The following is a 17,076-nucleotide window of genomic DNA, read 5'->3' as shown; positions in this document are numbered from 1 at the left end:
ATTAACTCGATCTTGTTCGATACTCTCATTACTTTTTTTCTTGGCTGGGTTTCAGTAAGAAAGCTGAAATAAAAGCATGGGACAAAGTTCGGGGCAGTGTCCTTGGTATCACTGAAATGTCCCACACGGCCAGATCCCCCAGTCCTGTTAATGACCGAGTCCCCGTGGAGCTGGGACGGTTTGTGATGTCCGGCGTTGCGTGTTGTTGTGCTGGAAAGCAGAGAGGCTGCGCGGTTGTAGCGGCGTGCGGCTCACCTCTCCTTTGTGGGACTGTGCTCTTACACAGTTTTGGGATTCAGCATGATGGAAGCAGCAATGACTGTGAGCCAGTTGGGAAAAGACCTTTCATCATGTCTCCACAGCTCCTGTATGACACGTCCCCACTCACCTGGTCCCGCTGCAGCCGGGAGTACATCACACGATTCCTCGAGTAAGTCCTCCTTTCCTCTTCTTCCTGGCTTGCGGGGTGCTGGGGGTGGCTTGGGGCTTCGGTCTGCAGCTGGGGACTGACCCAGGCGATTGCGCTCAGAAGTCAGCCCCAGGGCACGTGGGGATGCTTTTATCTCACTCGGTTGCCTCGGTCCTTGCTGTGAAGGATGGGGGTTGAAGACAAAAGCAGCACGAGGTTTGGGCGGTGGCACAGGGGTTGTGGCTTGAACAAATAAAGCTGAAGTGGTTTTCTTCGATGCTCTGTGCAGTTTTCTTCGGTGCTCTGCACGGGGCAGATGATGTTTGCCTGTAGGCAGGAGACATCACGTGAGGAAATGAGACCAAGCCAAATTCTTCCGTGCATTTGTTTATTTTTAGCACCCCGTGGCTGATTTTTCAGCCTGTTGTTATCAAGTTCTTAGGAACGCGGCCCAGAGATTTACATTTGTCAGCCAGTGGCTTGCACTGGAGAAACTTTTCTTCCTTGCTAGGGGAAGGTTAGAAAACAGTGAGAGCATCGGAAAGAAACCGCGACAGGGAGAGCTGGGCGAGGGACTGGCACTTACATGGCGGGGAGGCTGCCTGGGGCTGAGCTCCCATTTCTAAATCCCAGCCTGGAACGTGTGGGCTTGGCCTCCATGCAGGGTGAATTATTATTGATTTACGGCTTTCGGTGGAATGGAGCTTTCTCATATCTGCAGCATTCTTGGCCTCCTGCTTTTAACCTTCACTTTTGGATTAAGAATTTCCTGCTTGCAATGACCTTGGGCTGCTATGAGCTGCAATGGGGAAGAAACAGAGCAGCTGGATGCTTCTCCAGTTGGGTTTTGGTCTCCTTGCTCCCCCTAGAAGGGGCAACTCTTCCTTACTAGTGGAGCAGAGCCCGGCAGGCATCTTTCACCGACTGCGACATCCCCCCAGCGAGGGAGAGGCCCGTTGCCAGCACAGACATGAGTGTGTTATAATACGATGTTGGCAGGAGAACAGGAAGGAATGAGCCAGAAAATAAGACCCTGCTGACCTGGGGTTGCTGGATGTGCTTGGAACAGACCTCGCGTTTGTTAAAAAAAGCACTCTCAGATGACGATTATTATTTTACAAAAGATTTTTATTTTACAAGCACTGCCGAACATTTAAGCATCTGAAAATGATGCCCGTCACTGACAGCAGCACGGCCCCGGTGCTGTGGGTCAGGCCCTGGGTGCAGCCAGGGCTGGGTGACCCTCTTGTCAAGGCTGTGGGTCGGGGTCTGCTTGGACACCCAGGGGTGATGGAAGGGGTCTCCTCCCTGCTGTGGTGGCGGTGGCCCCCAAGGAGCAAGCATCCATCATGCAGGCTAATGAGGGAGGCTGGCACAGGGTGGGTGGTGGATGCTTCCGTGGTGGAGGCACTACTCCGGACCCGGGAATCTCGTCAGCCCCGGGACGTGCCAGCACTTCCCAGATAAGCCCTTTTTGACGTTCTGTGATTTTTTCCCCTCTAACCCTTGGAGGAGTCGGAAGATACTGTAAGGCTCTTTGCGCTCCACCCCTCACCGTGACGTGAGCTCTTTCCCAGCCCGGCTGGTGGAATACCCTTGTAAAACAGGGTCTGGTATCTCGTGGATGCCCTGCCTGCACCATGAGCATGCGACGGTATGGAGCAGCCTCCCTTCATCTCAGCAGCAGCCTCGGCACAGCTGCAGGTTGTCTTGTCTCCCTTCAGTCTTCTCTCTAGATCAACCAGTTTTTCAGCCTCTTTGCACAGTGCTGGAGGCCATCTTCCATCATCCTCCTAGGGGCTCCTTCCAGCCGATCTCCTTCCCGGAGCTTGGGGACGGCTGGTCTTCCCCTGCCTTTGCAGCCCTGCTCCACCGGCAGCATGCAGCCCTGCCTGCTGCATCATTCTTCTGCCAGTTCTGCCAGATCCCCTGTTTGTGCAGCTGATTCTTCCCAAGCTCCAATCCTTGCCTTTGTTTTTATTGAATTCCATCCTGGCTTTTGGACCCTTCCTCCAGTTCTCTGAGAGCTTTTGGAATTTTAATCCTGCTCTCGAACGTATCTGCAGATCCTCCCAGCCTGCTCCCATACGGGGATTTGATCATCATACCATCTACTCCATCATCCAGCTCATTAACGAATGAACTGAAACAGTCAGATGTAGTGCAGACCCCTGTGCATTTTTACTGCAGAGTGTGGTTTATTGCATATCCCTGCAAAACCAGAGGGAAACTTGTGCCAATTTTTGCTGGCTCAGTAATGTGTTTTGGCCAATGGAAGAGACGATTGTAAAATATTAGGGTGATTGTAACATATTTAGGACAATTGTAAAATATTTAATGAAGAAATAGATTTTAAACATAGCACTGGAAAGCTGACAGCAAATCTAAATCACCTCCCATACTGGGACAGAGACCTCTCCCATAAGCTGGGGCAAGGCAGAAAGGGCCTTGAGCAGATCAGAGGGCATGGAGGGTTGGGAGTGGTTTTGGGGCGATGTGCGGGGCCCCAGGTACCAGTACCTGAACAAGCAGTTGGTGAACTAGTCCAGAGGAGCACCAGTATCATGCATGTAGCTCGTGCAGGAGCCCAGCGCTTAAGCCTGGACTTTCCCCAGTAAAGATATCATTCTTTCCATTTTTAAAGAAAATACTCTTTTGAAGTGTTTTCTACCAGCGGGTAAAGAAAATACCTCTGGAGGTGCCATGCAGTGACCTCTCTATGCCTGAAACAGGCTGCACCATGTTACTGTGCCCAGCTGCCTAATCCACGCTTAATTCATCCCAGCTCAGCCCTGCATCACCCACAGCGATCCTTCCCTCCCCGCCAGGCTGGGAGAGGCAGGATGCTCCCGCTGTTGTGGACTTGGGAACAAAGACTTTCAAGCCCCTGGGCTGCTGAAAGCAACCTGTTTACTGGTTTTTCCCATAGGGAAGCTGCTTATAAAAATATATACGCATGATATTTTAAGGGGCTGTCTTCAGCCAAGTGAGCTGTTTGCAGGTGTCCAGTATGGACCTCACTGTGGTGGGATGGAAAAGGGAGGAGAGCGTGCCAGTTCTGCCGGGCATCGCCCTGTGGCTCTGCCGGCACCCCAAAGCAGGAGCTCTCCCGTGCTGCTGGCCCTTGTTTCTGTGTTGCTGGTTTGGGTTAAAAAGGAATCTTGTTTCAAGCTAAGTTAGACCCGTTCCCAATCACAGCAGGCGGAAGTAATCTAATCTGCTGAGAAACCCTCGCCAGAGACTTTGCCTTGCTGGAAACAAGTTTGTTTAAATCAACACTGAAAGCTTAACTAGTGACAATTTCTTGTGTGTTTGTGAAGTATCGTAGCAAAAGCGCTCAGAGCTGAGAGAGGCGGCCAGCAACGTCCCTCGCGGCTCCTGCAGCCTGGCTGCCTGCCACCGGCTGCCTTGATGGCTCAGTTTTAATATCTCTTTTCTAAAGATGGCCTGTCCAGCACAGTTTGAGCACTGTTTGTAGCAGCAAATACGAGAGTGAGTGCGTTTTGCTGCTGACAGTCTACTTTATTTCTATTAGCAGGGCATTGACACATGGGTTGTGCTGTCCACAGGGACATTTCTGGGGTCAGTGTGATGTACAAACGCGGGGACAGCATCTGTTTCTTGGCAATGAAATGTTTATTCAATGAAACCCTTCACCTTGAATGGCGAAAGCGGGTCCCGGCTGAGGACTGAGCTGATGACCTGTTCACAAAGCAAAAATCCAAGGGATTGTTCCCAGAGAAAGTGACATTTCTGGCTTTCCGTAAGAGGGAGAGGGGCATCTCAGGGGGGAAAGGGGGAGTGTGCAAGGCACCAGCCCTGCAGCTGCACGGAGAAGCCGCTGCTGCCTTTGCCCCTCCGCCTTCCCCATAACCCACCGTGCCGGGGGTCTGTGGGGCAATTGCTCTGGGAGTGGGCACCCATCCTGAAAAGCAGGTACCCACATGTGCCTGTCCGCCTGCTGGAGCGGCTCCAGGGTTGACTGGAGAGCCAGGGTCCTATTGGCTAGAAATGCTAATTGCTTCTCATCATGGTGGGACATTAATGAGCTGTTCTGTTCCTCCGTTAGCAGCTGCTGGAGCATTATAGTGTGCTGGGCTGGTGGTGATGCCGCTCTGACCTCTGTTTTTCAGCCGGGGCTGGGGGCTGTGCCTGGATGACCCCCCTGCCCAGGAGGTGCTGGACTACCCCTTGGTGCCCCCGGGCGTCCTCTACGACGTGGGCCACCAGTGCCGGCTGCAGTACGGTGCCTACTCCACCTTCTGCGACGACATGGATGTAAGCCAGGGTCCCCCCTGACGTTACACGGGCTTGTGCAGCTCCGAGGGGCTATCTGGGGGTGGGGGGGGTTGCACGGGGTGATCCTCTCCCTGCAAGTCCAATTTGTGCCGATGGGTCGGCCGGTCCAGTAACTGAGTCCTGTGTAACCGTGTTTTCTGCAGAGTGTCTGCCACACGCTGTGGTGCACAGTAGGGAACACGTGCCACTCCAAGCTGGACGCTGCTGTTGACGGCACTGTGTGCGGGGAGAACAAGGTAATGGGGAGCAGTCCCCTCCGCGGCTGCAGAGACTCCTTGTCCTGCACGCAGAGGAATTTCACAGGCTCCAGCACACAGGGATGGGCTCACCTCGCTGCCCTTGCTCTGCCCAAACACCCACTGCTGCCAGGGAGGGACTGCCTTCAGTGAAGCTGAAAATGCCTTAAGGTGGTGAAACACACAGTTAATTACCATGGCAGGAGAGCACGAAGCTCTCCCTCTGTGGTAGCGGATGCTCGTCTCCGGGACCTGCCCCCCTGCAGGGGAGGCACCTCTCCCTGCTGTGGGGCAGAGAGGGGGTCCGGCAGCACCCACGGCAGCTTGGCGGGTGCTGCACCAAGCATGGGGTGTGGAGGGGACCAGCTGTCTGCAGCCAGCTCCAGTCACCCTTGCAAGGGTGATGCTGGCTCCTGTACCGCAGCAGCCCTGGGACGCAGTGTCGCTCTTCCAGAACATGGTTTTCCTGTCCAAGGTAGCATAATGTAGAGTTATAAAAATACCTGTAGACATCTGTCCTCGCTAGGTTTAGTGTCCCCTCCCAAAGCCCTGGCCCAAGAGCACTGGGGATGACCTTGGGCTTAGCCACCACTCCCTGTGAAACCTCCCGCCGTGCCTTTGTCTGTGGCTATGCCTCGCTGGCTCTTCCCTCTGGGCTGAGATCAGGCCACGAATCCCCTTGCTCAGGTGGAGGTTTGGGTATGTTGCCTCAAGCAAATCCTCAAACAGCCCAACATCTCTCAATGTCCCATTGCTTAGAGGTGCACCGGGCTGTGGCAGAGCCCAGCTGACCCCCAGGCACCTCGGTGTGAGCGAAGCATGGATTTTCACAGGGCAATATGGGTGCTGGGCTTCAGTGCTCCCTGCAGCTGGGCTGTGTGACTCACCATCAATTATTGCATCCTTAAACCTCGTTTTCTCTTCTTCTGGCCTGTCACTTTGCAGTGGTGCTTCAACGGCGAGTGCGTGCCCGTGGGTTACCGTCCCGAAGCGATTGACGGTGGCTGGGGCTCCTGGAGCTCATGGGCTGCCTGCTCACGCAGCTGCGGTGCGGGCGTGCAGAGCGCAGAAAGGCAGTGCAGCAGCCCCACGTAAGTGAGCGCTTGCTCCTCTGGAGCTCATCCGGACCCTATTTAGGAGAGGAACCCAGCGCTTCTTTATCACCTTGTAAAGCTGGGGACCGTCATCTGGCCAGTGCGGTCGTACCCCTGTCTGCATCACACGGCAAAGCCATACCATTATGCAGTTATCAGTCTGAACAATGTGTTTTTGAAACACTCAAGGGATTCATTTCACGGGGTTATCCAGCCGGCTGGGCAGCAGAAGCCTCTGGAAGGGCAGAGTTTGCTCTGTCTCCTTCCATGGATAAGTCGCTCCCGCTCTGTGCAGGCAGAGAGCAGTTGCAATATGATTCAAACAAAGAGCAAAGCCTCCACGCTTGTAGATGTAAAACATATCTGGTGTCCTTTAATGACAGAAAAGAAAAAATACGTGTTCTTTGAGCCCGAGTCAGTCGTTTTGAAAAATCCAGCTGCTGTTTATCACCCCATTGCTTGCCGTAAGCAATTTTTGATCTGCGCCCGGCCAGAGGCTGCCTCCTCCCAGCCTGCCGGTGCTGCAGCCAGTGCTGGCTCTCGTCAGGAAGCGTCCGGGCACTGGCGGAGGAGCAGCCTTGTCCATCCCATGATTTCTGGGCTCACCCATCTGCTCCCCAGATGTCCCCTTCATCACCCAACTGCTGTTGTATTAGGTTCAGCCAAAGCCCCCGGCTTGCCCAGGTGTCAGAGCGTCCTGGGACAGGGAGAGAAAAGGGCTTTGTGAGCAATGTTCCAGTGGCAGTCGCTTTTTAGAGGCTTGAGGAGCTCTGAAAGCTGCAGGAGCAGGCTCTCTAATGAGGCCAGATGTGCTTTCTGCCCAGCTTCTTCCTTGGGCGCGTTGTTTTTAGCACATGCTGTTGAGCTGTTTAAAGAAGCGCCGCGTAATCTCGGTTCCAGGTCAAGAGCTGGGTTTGTGTTTGACATGAGTTTTGTGGCAGAAGTGCAATTGTAGTTTATGGAGTGTTTTAAACACAGCTGTGGGCGGGCAGGAGAGCAAACACTGGAAAAGCAGCAGAATTTCCCCGGGCAGTTGTTTGCTTTGGCCACCGTAGGTAAATCTTCAGCTTTGCCTTTTGGATGGAGTGAACAAATGTGAGCACTGGGCAGTCCTCCTCCCGCAGGCATTTCCTCGGGGCAGGGTGTGTAAACACAACCCTAAAATAATAATTAACTTTATTCTCTTCAGCAAAGTGTGCCCGGACTTAACTGATCAGGGAAAAAGTAATTTTCATGAGGTCATGGGGATGTGGGCCATGGAGAGTGCTGTGACCAAAGGAAAAGGCAAGCATCAAGAGATGGTGGCAGTATTTTGAGGGTCTGTTGGCACCTGAGAAAAGCCTATCATTGCTTTTAAAGTCCCTCTTACTTTAAAAAGTCCGGCAGCAGCTTTGCTGTTCCCTTGGGCAGTAGAGGAGCAGAGTCAGAAGCGCGTCCTGGGTGGGATGGAGAGCAGCTCCTCCGGAGCAGCTGCGGAACGGGCACCTGGCTAACCTGGCTCCTGAGAGCATTGGCATCTCATCAGCCACAGTACCCAGGATGGTGAAGGAGATGTTTTACCCCAAGGGAAGGGTGCCTGGCTGCAGCTGCAGGAGGTGCGGGGCTTCGGATGTGTACACTGCCAGTGACGCCTGACTTTAATAACTGCTTTTATAGCATCGTGCACTAGACTATAAAATTGGCCATATTTCCAACATTAAGGAGAGACTGTCGAGGGACAAGACCCAAGATGTAGCTAATTGGCTTGAGAGCCGTCACTCAGCAAAAGCTGCCTTTGCTCCACAGTCTCACCCTGCGCGGTCCTGTAGCACAGCCCAGCAGCCGCAGCAGCAGCAGGGAACTGCTCCAGGAGGGACTTGGAGAAGGATGTGGGCTGTGGTCTCCATGCATTTCAAAAGCTTGCTCTGTGGAGTGGGGTGGATGTTCGGTTTGTAGCCAGCTTCCTTACGCGAACGTTGCAGCAGTGCTACGTGTGAGTTATAACTGGGAGAGCTCCCTGTTGACTCCACGTGGATTCAGGCTTGACCCAACCTCATGAATCAACCTTAGCAGCAGGTACAAACCCACCCTCCCTTAGCTGCAAATAAAAAGGGAATTTCCCCTTTTGTGTGGTAGGTCCTTATTTGATAGGACAGGGGTGATGGCTTTAAACTAAAAGAGGGTAGATTTAGATGACATGTAAGGAAGAAGTTCTTCACTGTGAGGGTGGTGAGGCGCTGGAACAGGTTGCCCAGAGAGGCTGTGGATGCCCCATCCCTGGAAGTGTCCAAGGCCAGGTTGGATGGGGCTTTGAGCAACCTGGTCTGGTGGAAGGTGTCCCTGCCCATGGCAGGGGAGTTGAACTAGATGACCATTAAGGTCCCTTCCAACCCAAACCCTTCTGTGATTCTCTGATTTTTCCCTTTTCCCTCCCATGGACAGGCCAAAGTATGGGGGCAGGTACTGCCTGGGGGAGCGGAAGCGGTTCCGGATTTGCAACGTCAGGCCATGTCCCCCCGACAAGCCCTCCTTCCGTCAGGTCCAGTGCAGCCAGTTCAACCCCATGCTCTACAAAGGGAAACTCTACAGGTGGACGCCGGTGCCCAACAACAGTGAGTCGAAGGCAAAGCCCGCTGCCGGGTTTCTGCCTGCAGTTCTAATGAAAAACCTGAAACGCAGTCTTGCTAATGGCTTGGTTTTGCTGTTCATGTCTGTAAGATTTGCCTTGCAGCACGTTTATGCTGTATTTTAAATTATGGCTGGGCTTGCAGGGTTAGTACATGTTTTCAGAAATGGTTACTTGGGTTTAGTTTCTGCCTGTTGGGTTCCCCAGTTAACCCCTGCGAGCTGCACTGCCGGCCGGAGGATGAATACTTTGCAGAAAAACTGCGGGATGCCGTCATTGACGGGACACCATGCTACGAGATGAACGCCAGCCGCGACATGTGCATCAACGGCATCTGCAAGGTGGGTCCCATGCCGGGGCCCTCTGGGGAGGGAGCCCAAGGACCCCCCGTGCCTGGGGAAATGCAGGCGGGTGCTGTGACCCATCCCATAGGTGAACACCGTCCCCTCTCTCACATGCACTGACGGGCTGAGCTTACTCCTTTTGTCATTCACCACTCAGAAAGCTTTCCTTATTTCCATGAGGTGTGTGGTACGGACGTATTTCAGCCTCTGTGTGGGCCTCAAGGAAATAGAGCACAAACCCAAGGAAATGAAGCAAGAAAAGTTTCCCTTGAAAATAAGGTCAGGGATATGAAAGGGTGTGTAGAGAGGATGCCCAGATCAGCCCTGCACCCCAAGTGCGGCTGGTGCTGGTGGCCACAGGTCTGACCTGCAGCGATGGAGATGCTTCCCCTGGCTTGGCAGACTCTCCCGGCATTGGGATTTGTCCTTCCTTCTGGGATGTTATTTTTCTTTCTTGGAAGCTCCTTACAAATCTGCTGCAACATGCGGTGGCATGGCTCTGGCTGCCGGCCAGGGAGGGCATCTCCCAGCGTGGGAGACACAGGAATCTGGTGGAGATGGCGCAGTCGGCGCTGTGGGAGGTGCTGGCGTGGCCGGGGACGCTTTGCCGAGCTGTGCCCTGGGTCCTGCAGCTCCGTTTGGTGGCAGCAAGATGGTCCCTTCATTCACACCTTCCTTTTGCCTAGGGAAGCAGTCCTGAGGTTTTCGATAGAATAAGCGCACCTGGAGGACATTGGATTTCTGTTAAATTAGGGAATGGGTGGCAATCTGAGCTGCTGTCGTGCCATGGTCTGTGGTGCAGATTCCCACCATGGGACGTACCAAAGCCACACTGCCGCAAAGCTGACGGCCGCCTGTCACCAGGGACACACGCAAGCAGGCAGGACACGGTCAGGTCTGCCGTAGTGTTGGATAAAGCAGCTCTCTGAAAGGCTTTTCGGAAAAATAGGCTTTTTGGAAAAAAGGCTTTTTGGACAGCACAAAGAGCAGCAGGAAAGAGGGAAAATAATCAGTCAATGAGTTTCCTTGCAGCCTCTTATATAAAAACCATTCGTGGAAACTTCTCCCTCTCGCTGGCCGTGCTGCCAGCAGCAGCAGGCAGGGGCCGGACGGCAACTGGAGGCTTTGAGAAGGTCCCGTTTGTTCCTGTAATAGGCTGTAAATTACTTCAAAGGCTGCAGTGTGCTGATACACAGGCACGGGCTGGAGAGAGGGTGCAGGCGTCATGATTTTTACTTGGCACATACAACAGGGTGCGATCCGGCAGCTCGCGGCAGACGACAGCACGTTTAGCCAGAGCTCACTGCACACAAAACCCTTGTCGCCACTGAGCCTGCTGCTGGCTGCAACACCAGAGTTAAACCTGGCTCACTACAGACTATCACAGTAGTTAAAACAGTGGGTGCTTCTGCTGTAGGTGCGTGCCAGTGGTGCCTGGGCACCTCCTCGGGCAGCAAAGGCTGAAGGCTCCTTGCTGGCACAGGACCCAGCGGGACCCTTTGGGGTCTTGGCTGCAGCTTTTATGGTACAAAATCACAGGGAAGCTCTTGCTCTGCATCCGTCGAGTGATTTGGCACTTGGTCTAGAGAGAGTTTCAGCAGAATATAAAAAAGGTTTTGGGGAAGTGTTTTGAAACAGGACTAGCAGGGCCGAGGACCAGGGGGTTTTCCCAGCTCAGCCTGACACGTAACGTGTGCCAACAGGCTCTGCTGCCCAGGGACGCGGGTAGGAAAAGGTAAAAACGAGATGTGGGTTGTGATCCTTGCTGCGTCTGAACAGAACAGCAAGACGGCGAGGATATGTTAGAGAAACCCATATTGCAGCCGATGTGGCTGTATCGCCACCCATCCTGCAAAAGGACTCCAGCTTGTCCCTCTCTCCCATCCATGTTCCTTATTTCCCACCATTTAGGACCAAGGCTGGTCCTCCTCTCCCTCGTTCCTCCCGTGTCAGCGGCCGACAGCACGGTGCAAGGCTGGGGGCGTGCGGGGGCGCGGGCGGCTGACAGGGCTGCCTTGCAGAACGTGGGCTGCGACTACGAGATCGACTCCAACGCGGTAGAGGACCGGTGCGGTGTCTGCCACGGAGACGGCTCCACCTGCCACACTGTCAAGAAGACCTTCGAGGACAGCGAGGGGCTGGGTAAGGGCGATCGGCTCCCTCCCCAAAACACCAGGCGCCTGTTCCACTCGGAGCCGGGCTCGCTGCTGCTGCTCATTTGGAGTGTGGTTTTTAATCACGACTTGTCAATTTGGATGGGATAAGACCTGAGCGGCAGCGTGGGGAGACATGGCGTTGCCATTCCACTTCTTGCTCCTTGAAGAAAAATATTCCCTTGCTACTCTTTGCGTCTAAAGGCCTGAAAACAAATCTGCGCAAGCTGGAGCTGGTTTGGAAAGGTTTAAGGGGATTTTGTGTGTTGACAAGGACACGTTGAAAGTGTGGTAAACGCTTTGCCAGCACCCGTGCGGGAAATGTCTCAGTCTGCGATGGGCTCTCCCAGCAGGGAACGCAGCTGGGCTCAGTGCAAGGTGGGGTTTGGTGCCTGCTGGTGCCTTGCAGAGGTGTAAGGACTGGCAGGATGCTGGCACCTGAGGGACACCAGCACCCACCCAAGGGACGCTGGCACCCGCCTGAGGGCGCAGATCGTCTCTGCCACATCTGTGACACCCCCCCAAGACCAATGCTCTCTTCCATTCCCAGGTTACGTTGATATTGGGATTATCCCCGTGGGAGCACGGGAGATCCGGATTGAAGAAGTCGCAGAAGCCGGGAATTTTTTGGCGCTGCGGAGCGAGGACCCGGAGAAGTATTTCCTGAATGGCGGCTGGACCATCCAGTGGAACGGGGACTACAGGCTGGCGGGGACCACCTTCACCTACAAGAGGACGGGGAACTGGGAGAACCTCACCTCACCGGGGCCCACTGTGGAGCCTGTGTGGATCCAGGTATGGTTTGGGATCTGCTGGTGGCCGGAGTGTGTGGCGGGGAGGATGGAGGGGACAGAGTCCCTGGCTTTCCTGCCTTCCCGTGAGGGCTGAGCTGCTGGTCCATCTGGGGGATTGGGGCCACGTTTCTCTGGGAGCCAACATCAGGAGCAGCCAAGCATGCACTGCTGGCCGAAGGAGCATGTTTCTAGCCCACGCTGCTTCCAGCTGAGCTTTGTCCCTTTTGCAGCATTCCTCAAAATATTTACACAGCGGAGAGAGCATGAGGAGAAAGAGCCTGTTTCCTGAGGCCTTTCCCATATCTTATCAAGAGCAGGGGAAGAGCCCATGGTGCTTCTGGCAGGGCTGGAGCAGCCAGTGAATGCAGTGGGAGCTGGGAACCGTCGTGGTGGCAAAGGGTGGCCCACCAGCACTCCCTCGGCAGTGCCGTGCTCCCGCTGGTGCCATAGTCCCCTCTGCACTGCCTGATGCCGTGGTGAGGAGCTCGGCCCGAGGGGTCCTGCTCCGTGGTCCAAACCCGGGTGGTGCTGCCCAGGGCACTGCAGGTCAGACTCCACTTCCTCACAAAAGCCCTTGAAGTGGAAGGTAAAAATCTAAAAGGATCGTTTGAAATCCTCTGAAACAACTAGAAATTTCAAGTTTTACTCTTTTTTGCATGTGGGAATTTCCATAAAGCTACTTCCCTCCCCAGAATAAGTTGTTGTTGTTCATCAGACTCCCGAGGCTTTGAGGAGGTGAGCCCCCTCGGGGAGTGATGCAGGTCACGGCACCTGGGACCTGCTCCTCTGCCTGCCTGGGTCTGGGCAGCAGAGGTTACAATGAGCCACATAGTCCAAAAAAAAAAAAAATTTTAAAAAGATGGCATTGCAGCAGTGTGTTTCCAGGATGGCAGAGTTGCGGACAGGAGGAGAGTATCTGCCCATCTCCTGCTCCCGTCAGGCATTGCCTCCAGCAGACAGTGGGGGAGCAGACTTAGCAGATAATGAACTGCAGGGGTTATTTATTTCTACATGACCTGCTCACCCTAGTGGTCCTTTTACCTCCGAGTTGGCAGGAAAGTCTTGGTCTTTGCCCCAATGATGGGAGCACAAAGTTGCTTCCCCAAGCCTGCTTGGCTGCCCAGGGACTGGTCCTGCTCCAAGCCCCCAGCCGCTGCCCCTGCTCCCCAGGATTCCCCTTCTTGAATTCACATATTCTGCAAACACTTTTAAGATGAGCCCAACTTGACCATTGCTAATCCCCTCCTCCGCTGCAGCAGTGGCAGCTCTAGCACTTATCTGGAAATTGCCTTATTTTGCAAACCAATCCCACTCTATTCATTTTCACCTTGTTTCCATGGAAAGGAGTTGCCTGGGGGATTACTTTTCAGCATGGCTTTATATTTCAGTGAGCTTTGCACAGCTTTGCAGGAGTTATGACTGTCAGTGGGGAGGGTAGTGGGAAGGCAGTGTGGCGGGGGGGAGCTCAGGGCCATCCTTGCCGGGCAGGTCCCTCAGGAGCTGCTCGCTGCTGCTGCTTCCCTGCCTGGCTCTGCAATTCCTTCCCCTGGGAATGGCCACCAGGACAGTCAGGACTGAGGGATCTGCCAGTTAATGCAAAGCTGTCGGGAGCCAACATCCTCGTGCCTGTGAGGCCAAGCTTTCCCCCAGAGAAGCCGGTGGGAATTGTCCTACGGGCAATGGCACAGCTAGCACCGGACTGAAACTCCCCGTGGTGCAAAGTGTGCTCAGTTTTGATTGCTGCAGTTGGAAATCCGAACAATAGTGCCTCAAAGGGTCCCACCATGTGCAGCGTGAAGATGGCCCTTCAAAATCAAGCAAACAGGGCATATGAATGGATTATGCTTGAACCCTGGAGGTTTGCTTCATGGTCATGTTTGAACCTTGTTTTTTCCCTTTTAATCACCCCCTGATAACTGCAGAAAGCGATTGCCCCTCCCGGATGTGCTGCCTTCGTTAGCACAACTGGAGGAGGGAATAAGAGACTCGCGGGAGAGCTGCAGCTGTGGGGCAGGAGGGGAGAGGACTCCTTCGGGGTTGGGGTTTGCAGAGCCCAGACTTCCAGCTGATTTCCCCTTGGTTTTGCCTTCCCTTCCTTGCTGCCTTTCTTGGCACAAAGGCAGTGACCACCACGGAGGTACATCGCACAGACCCCCAGGACCCCCTTGGCCCCAGCAGTCACAGCTCAGCCCGATGCACTCTTCCCAAGCATCAGCCCCTTTGTAGAGGCTTGGCCTGGAGCCTGGCCACGTCGAGCAGCCAAAGTCTTTGCCTTTTGCATTTCTTTCAATAGAGGCTCAAGATGAAATGTGAGCAAGATCCTGGGCTCGTCTGCCACCAAGTGCTTTTGTTAATGGGAACGCTGGCGTGCTTGGCACCCGCAAATCATTTTTGGGGATTTGTAACCTAATTAAAACCTTTTGACAAGAATGTTTCAATATTCATGAAGAGGTTTTGGAAAGATGCCCTTGCTCCTGCCAAAGCTCCAAGAACAACAAAGCTTTGGCAATAATGGGAGCACTTAGGCTAAGAAAAACAAGGTTAAACTCCCAGCCTTTGCCAAGTGCTGGTGCAGGAGGTGCTTTGGGCAGGATTTGTGTCAACCACAGGAGCCACTTCGTGCATGTTGAGAGCAGCGGGAACCGTCTCAAGTGGGGAGCAATTAAGGAAATTCCTTCAGGCGCATGTCACCATCAGCCATCGCTGGCATTTGCTGCCGGCAGCTCCCTCCGACACGGTTGAGCCACTCGCCTGGTGCTGCCCAGGGCACACTGATGGCAGGTTGGAGGTGCGAATGGGGACCGACACGGGTAGCCAGCATCTCGAGCTGAGATGTGCTACGGTACTTCCCCAGGGCGATTGCTAGAGCAGTTGCAGCTCTCTAGGACATGCAGAGGCAAGGGGATTTGATTCCTCCTTTGCGGGGCTGGACTCTTGCTGCAGTCCCCTTCCCTTCTGCCACCATCCCAAAGGACAGGCCACTGTGACTGATGTTCACCTGAATGTCCATCTGCCCAGGCCAGCCACCATCAGTCCGGCAGACAGGGCTGGGAGCAGTCAGAGCCTCCCTCCAGCCATAACATCCCTTGCTGAGAGTTCAGGAAGAGTGATGGAGGGAGGCAGACGTTGCTCAGCACGCTCCCAACTGCGGGATCAAGCAGTGGGTCTGTCCTTGTGGGGAGGGTCATTCCTGCCCCACATGCTGCAGACCCAGGGCTGGGCTGGGGCTTGTGGTGGCCATGCAAAACCTCCTGGGGACGTCTGGCCATCTTGGACCCTTCACTGTACTGAACCTTGAGAAGTCCTTGGATGGGGTTGCATTTGGCAGTGGAACTGGACAGTATTAACAGGGGAATTAACAGCAGCTCCTCTGCTCCTACACTGCTTCAGCCATTTTGCTAACCTCCTTGTCGAAATGGTCATGAGCTGCTGCTGGGGTACAGGTAATGCAGCCCTGGTATGAAGCAGGACAGAGAATCACATCCTTATGGCTGTGCTGGGCAGGTTGTTATCTCCTGAAAAGCCCCTGGGGTGCAATGGCAAGCCCTGACTGCTCCGCACTAGCCACGTCCCTGACCGTCCGTTGTCTCCCCACAGCTGCTGTTTCAGGAGACCAACCCTGGCGTGCGGTACCAGTACACCATCCAGCGCATGGCCGACAGCGAGAACGAGATTGAGCAGACAGAGTTCCTCTGGCGCTTCGGCTCCTGGACCACATGCACCGCCACGTGCGGGACCGGTGAGTCCAGCTCCTGCGGGACCCCGGGGCTCAGCCACCCGCAGTGGAGGAGCGGAGCAGGCAGAGCATCCCTGTACTGCGGGAGTGCCTTAGAAATTCCTGGGTCTTTTGTTTCAGGAGGTCTCGGGGGGGGGGGCGGGGAGGCAGCATCTGTTGAGGTCACCACTCTTGGGTGCCCCCGTCACGCTCACCCGCCGGACCCCATGCTTTATCAGTGCTTTGCTCATTGCTCGGTGTCCTGTTACTGCGCTGGGTGTTCCTTGGCATCAGGGTGATGGAGACAAAAGAGCTTTAGAGAAATCCAGGGAGTGTGGAATGGCTGGTCTCCCGCCTGGCTGGGCCTCTCCAGGGGATATGGTTTCCAGGATTTTACAGAGAGCACGGGGGAGGGTGCCTGGCACGGGCAGAGCACTGAGGTCCTGCACAGCCCCGTGGTGTCAGGCACTTGCTTCCCCCCCTTCCCGCCCCACTGCACCGCTGGCCAGGCATCCTGGGGCAGCTTTTGGGGTGGCTGATGGAGGGGGATGGTCTGGGCATGCTGCAAGGGGGGAGGCTGGGACCAGCGAGTGCTTCCTCGAGCGCAGCTGCCACTGAAAAAAAGGGAACTCAAGGACACTCATACTTTCTAGGTAGCACAGAGTGCCAGGAGATGTTTCCTGCCTGTTGCTGGGAGACAGGTGCGGATTCCTGCTTGGAGCGGGAGCACTGTGGTGTGGCAGGAGCTTGGCGGGGTGTTTCATGTACATTTACGCTGAGAGCAATTCACTGTGGATTTGCATGGGCCCTGCAGCATGGGGAGTCGGGCAGGGCAGGAGCTGAAAGCGCTTACTTTTGTTTAAAACCAGCTTTCCTTTGTAAGGTTTGAGTGCTTGGCTTCCAGAACAGAAGGGAACTAAATACAGGAGCAAATTGGGCAGGAGTTGGGTGAGGATGCTCACCCTGTCCGGCCACAGGTGAGCAGCCGGAGGAGGGCTGAGCCCCTCTCCCTGGGCTGGATGACAGTGTGAGCTGGGACATAGATTTGGGAGAGCTCAGGCTGAGCCTTTTCTGTGGGGGCCAGCCCCAGCCCCACCGGCCCCATAAGCTCCCGAGTGCTTGAGCCAAAGCCCAACTCAGCAGTTTCAGCAGTCATATCAATCTCAGCTGATGGCAGTTGTTAATATTTAGAGCTCTCCCAAGTCACAGGTCAAGTACATGTTGCAAAAAGGAGGACAAAAGCAGGCAGTGAGGCAGCGTGTTGAGGGTGAGGTCATCCTGAAAAATATCGTCCCGTGAGCACGGCAGACCAGGGGCAGGAGGCTTCGGCGGGTGATTTATCCATGAGCTACGGCTGGGGCAGGAGCCTGCCAAAAAAGACCTGTGCTGCTGCCAGTTGCCTCCCCTTTGGACACAGCCCCCCCGAA

General features: G+C 54.7%; 1 protein-coding gene across 1 annotated transcript in view; it reads left to right on the top strand.

Annotated features, from left to right (window-relative positions):
• ADAMTS7 (ADAM metallopeptidase with thrombospondin type 1 motif 7) overlaps positions 1–17,076 on the top strand; it is a 52,383-nt gene that overhangs the window by 12,332 nt on the left and 22,975 nt on the right. The window contains exons 8-16 of the mRNA XM_052808466.1: positions 287–430; positions 4,543–4,687; positions 4,852–4,944; positions 5,890–6,035; positions 8,460–8,629; positions 8,851–8,984; positions 11,009–11,129; positions 11,691–11,935; positions 15,532–15,673. Coding sequence (XP_052664426.1) covers positions 287–430; positions 4,543–4,687; positions 4,852–4,944; positions 5,890–6,035; positions 8,460–8,629; positions 8,851–8,984; positions 11,009–11,129; positions 11,691–11,935; positions 15,532–15,673 — 1,340 coding nt within the window. The remainder of the gene's footprint in view (positions 1–286; positions 431–4,542; positions 4,688–4,851; positions 4,945–5,889; positions 6,036–8,459; positions 8,630–8,850; positions 8,985–11,008; positions 11,130–11,690; positions 11,936–15,531; positions 15,674–17,076) is intronic.

The sequence above is a fragment of the Harpia harpyja genome, chromosome 14 (genome assembly GCF_026419915.1).
Source record: "Harpia harpyja isolate bHarHar1 chromosome 14, bHarHar1 primary haplotype, whole genome shotgun sequence".
Taxonomy (NCBI): domain Eukaryota; kingdom Metazoa; phylum Chordata; class Aves; order Accipitriformes; family Accipitridae; genus Harpia; species Harpia harpyja.
This window is presented reverse-complemented; position numbering and strand designations above follow the sequence as displayed.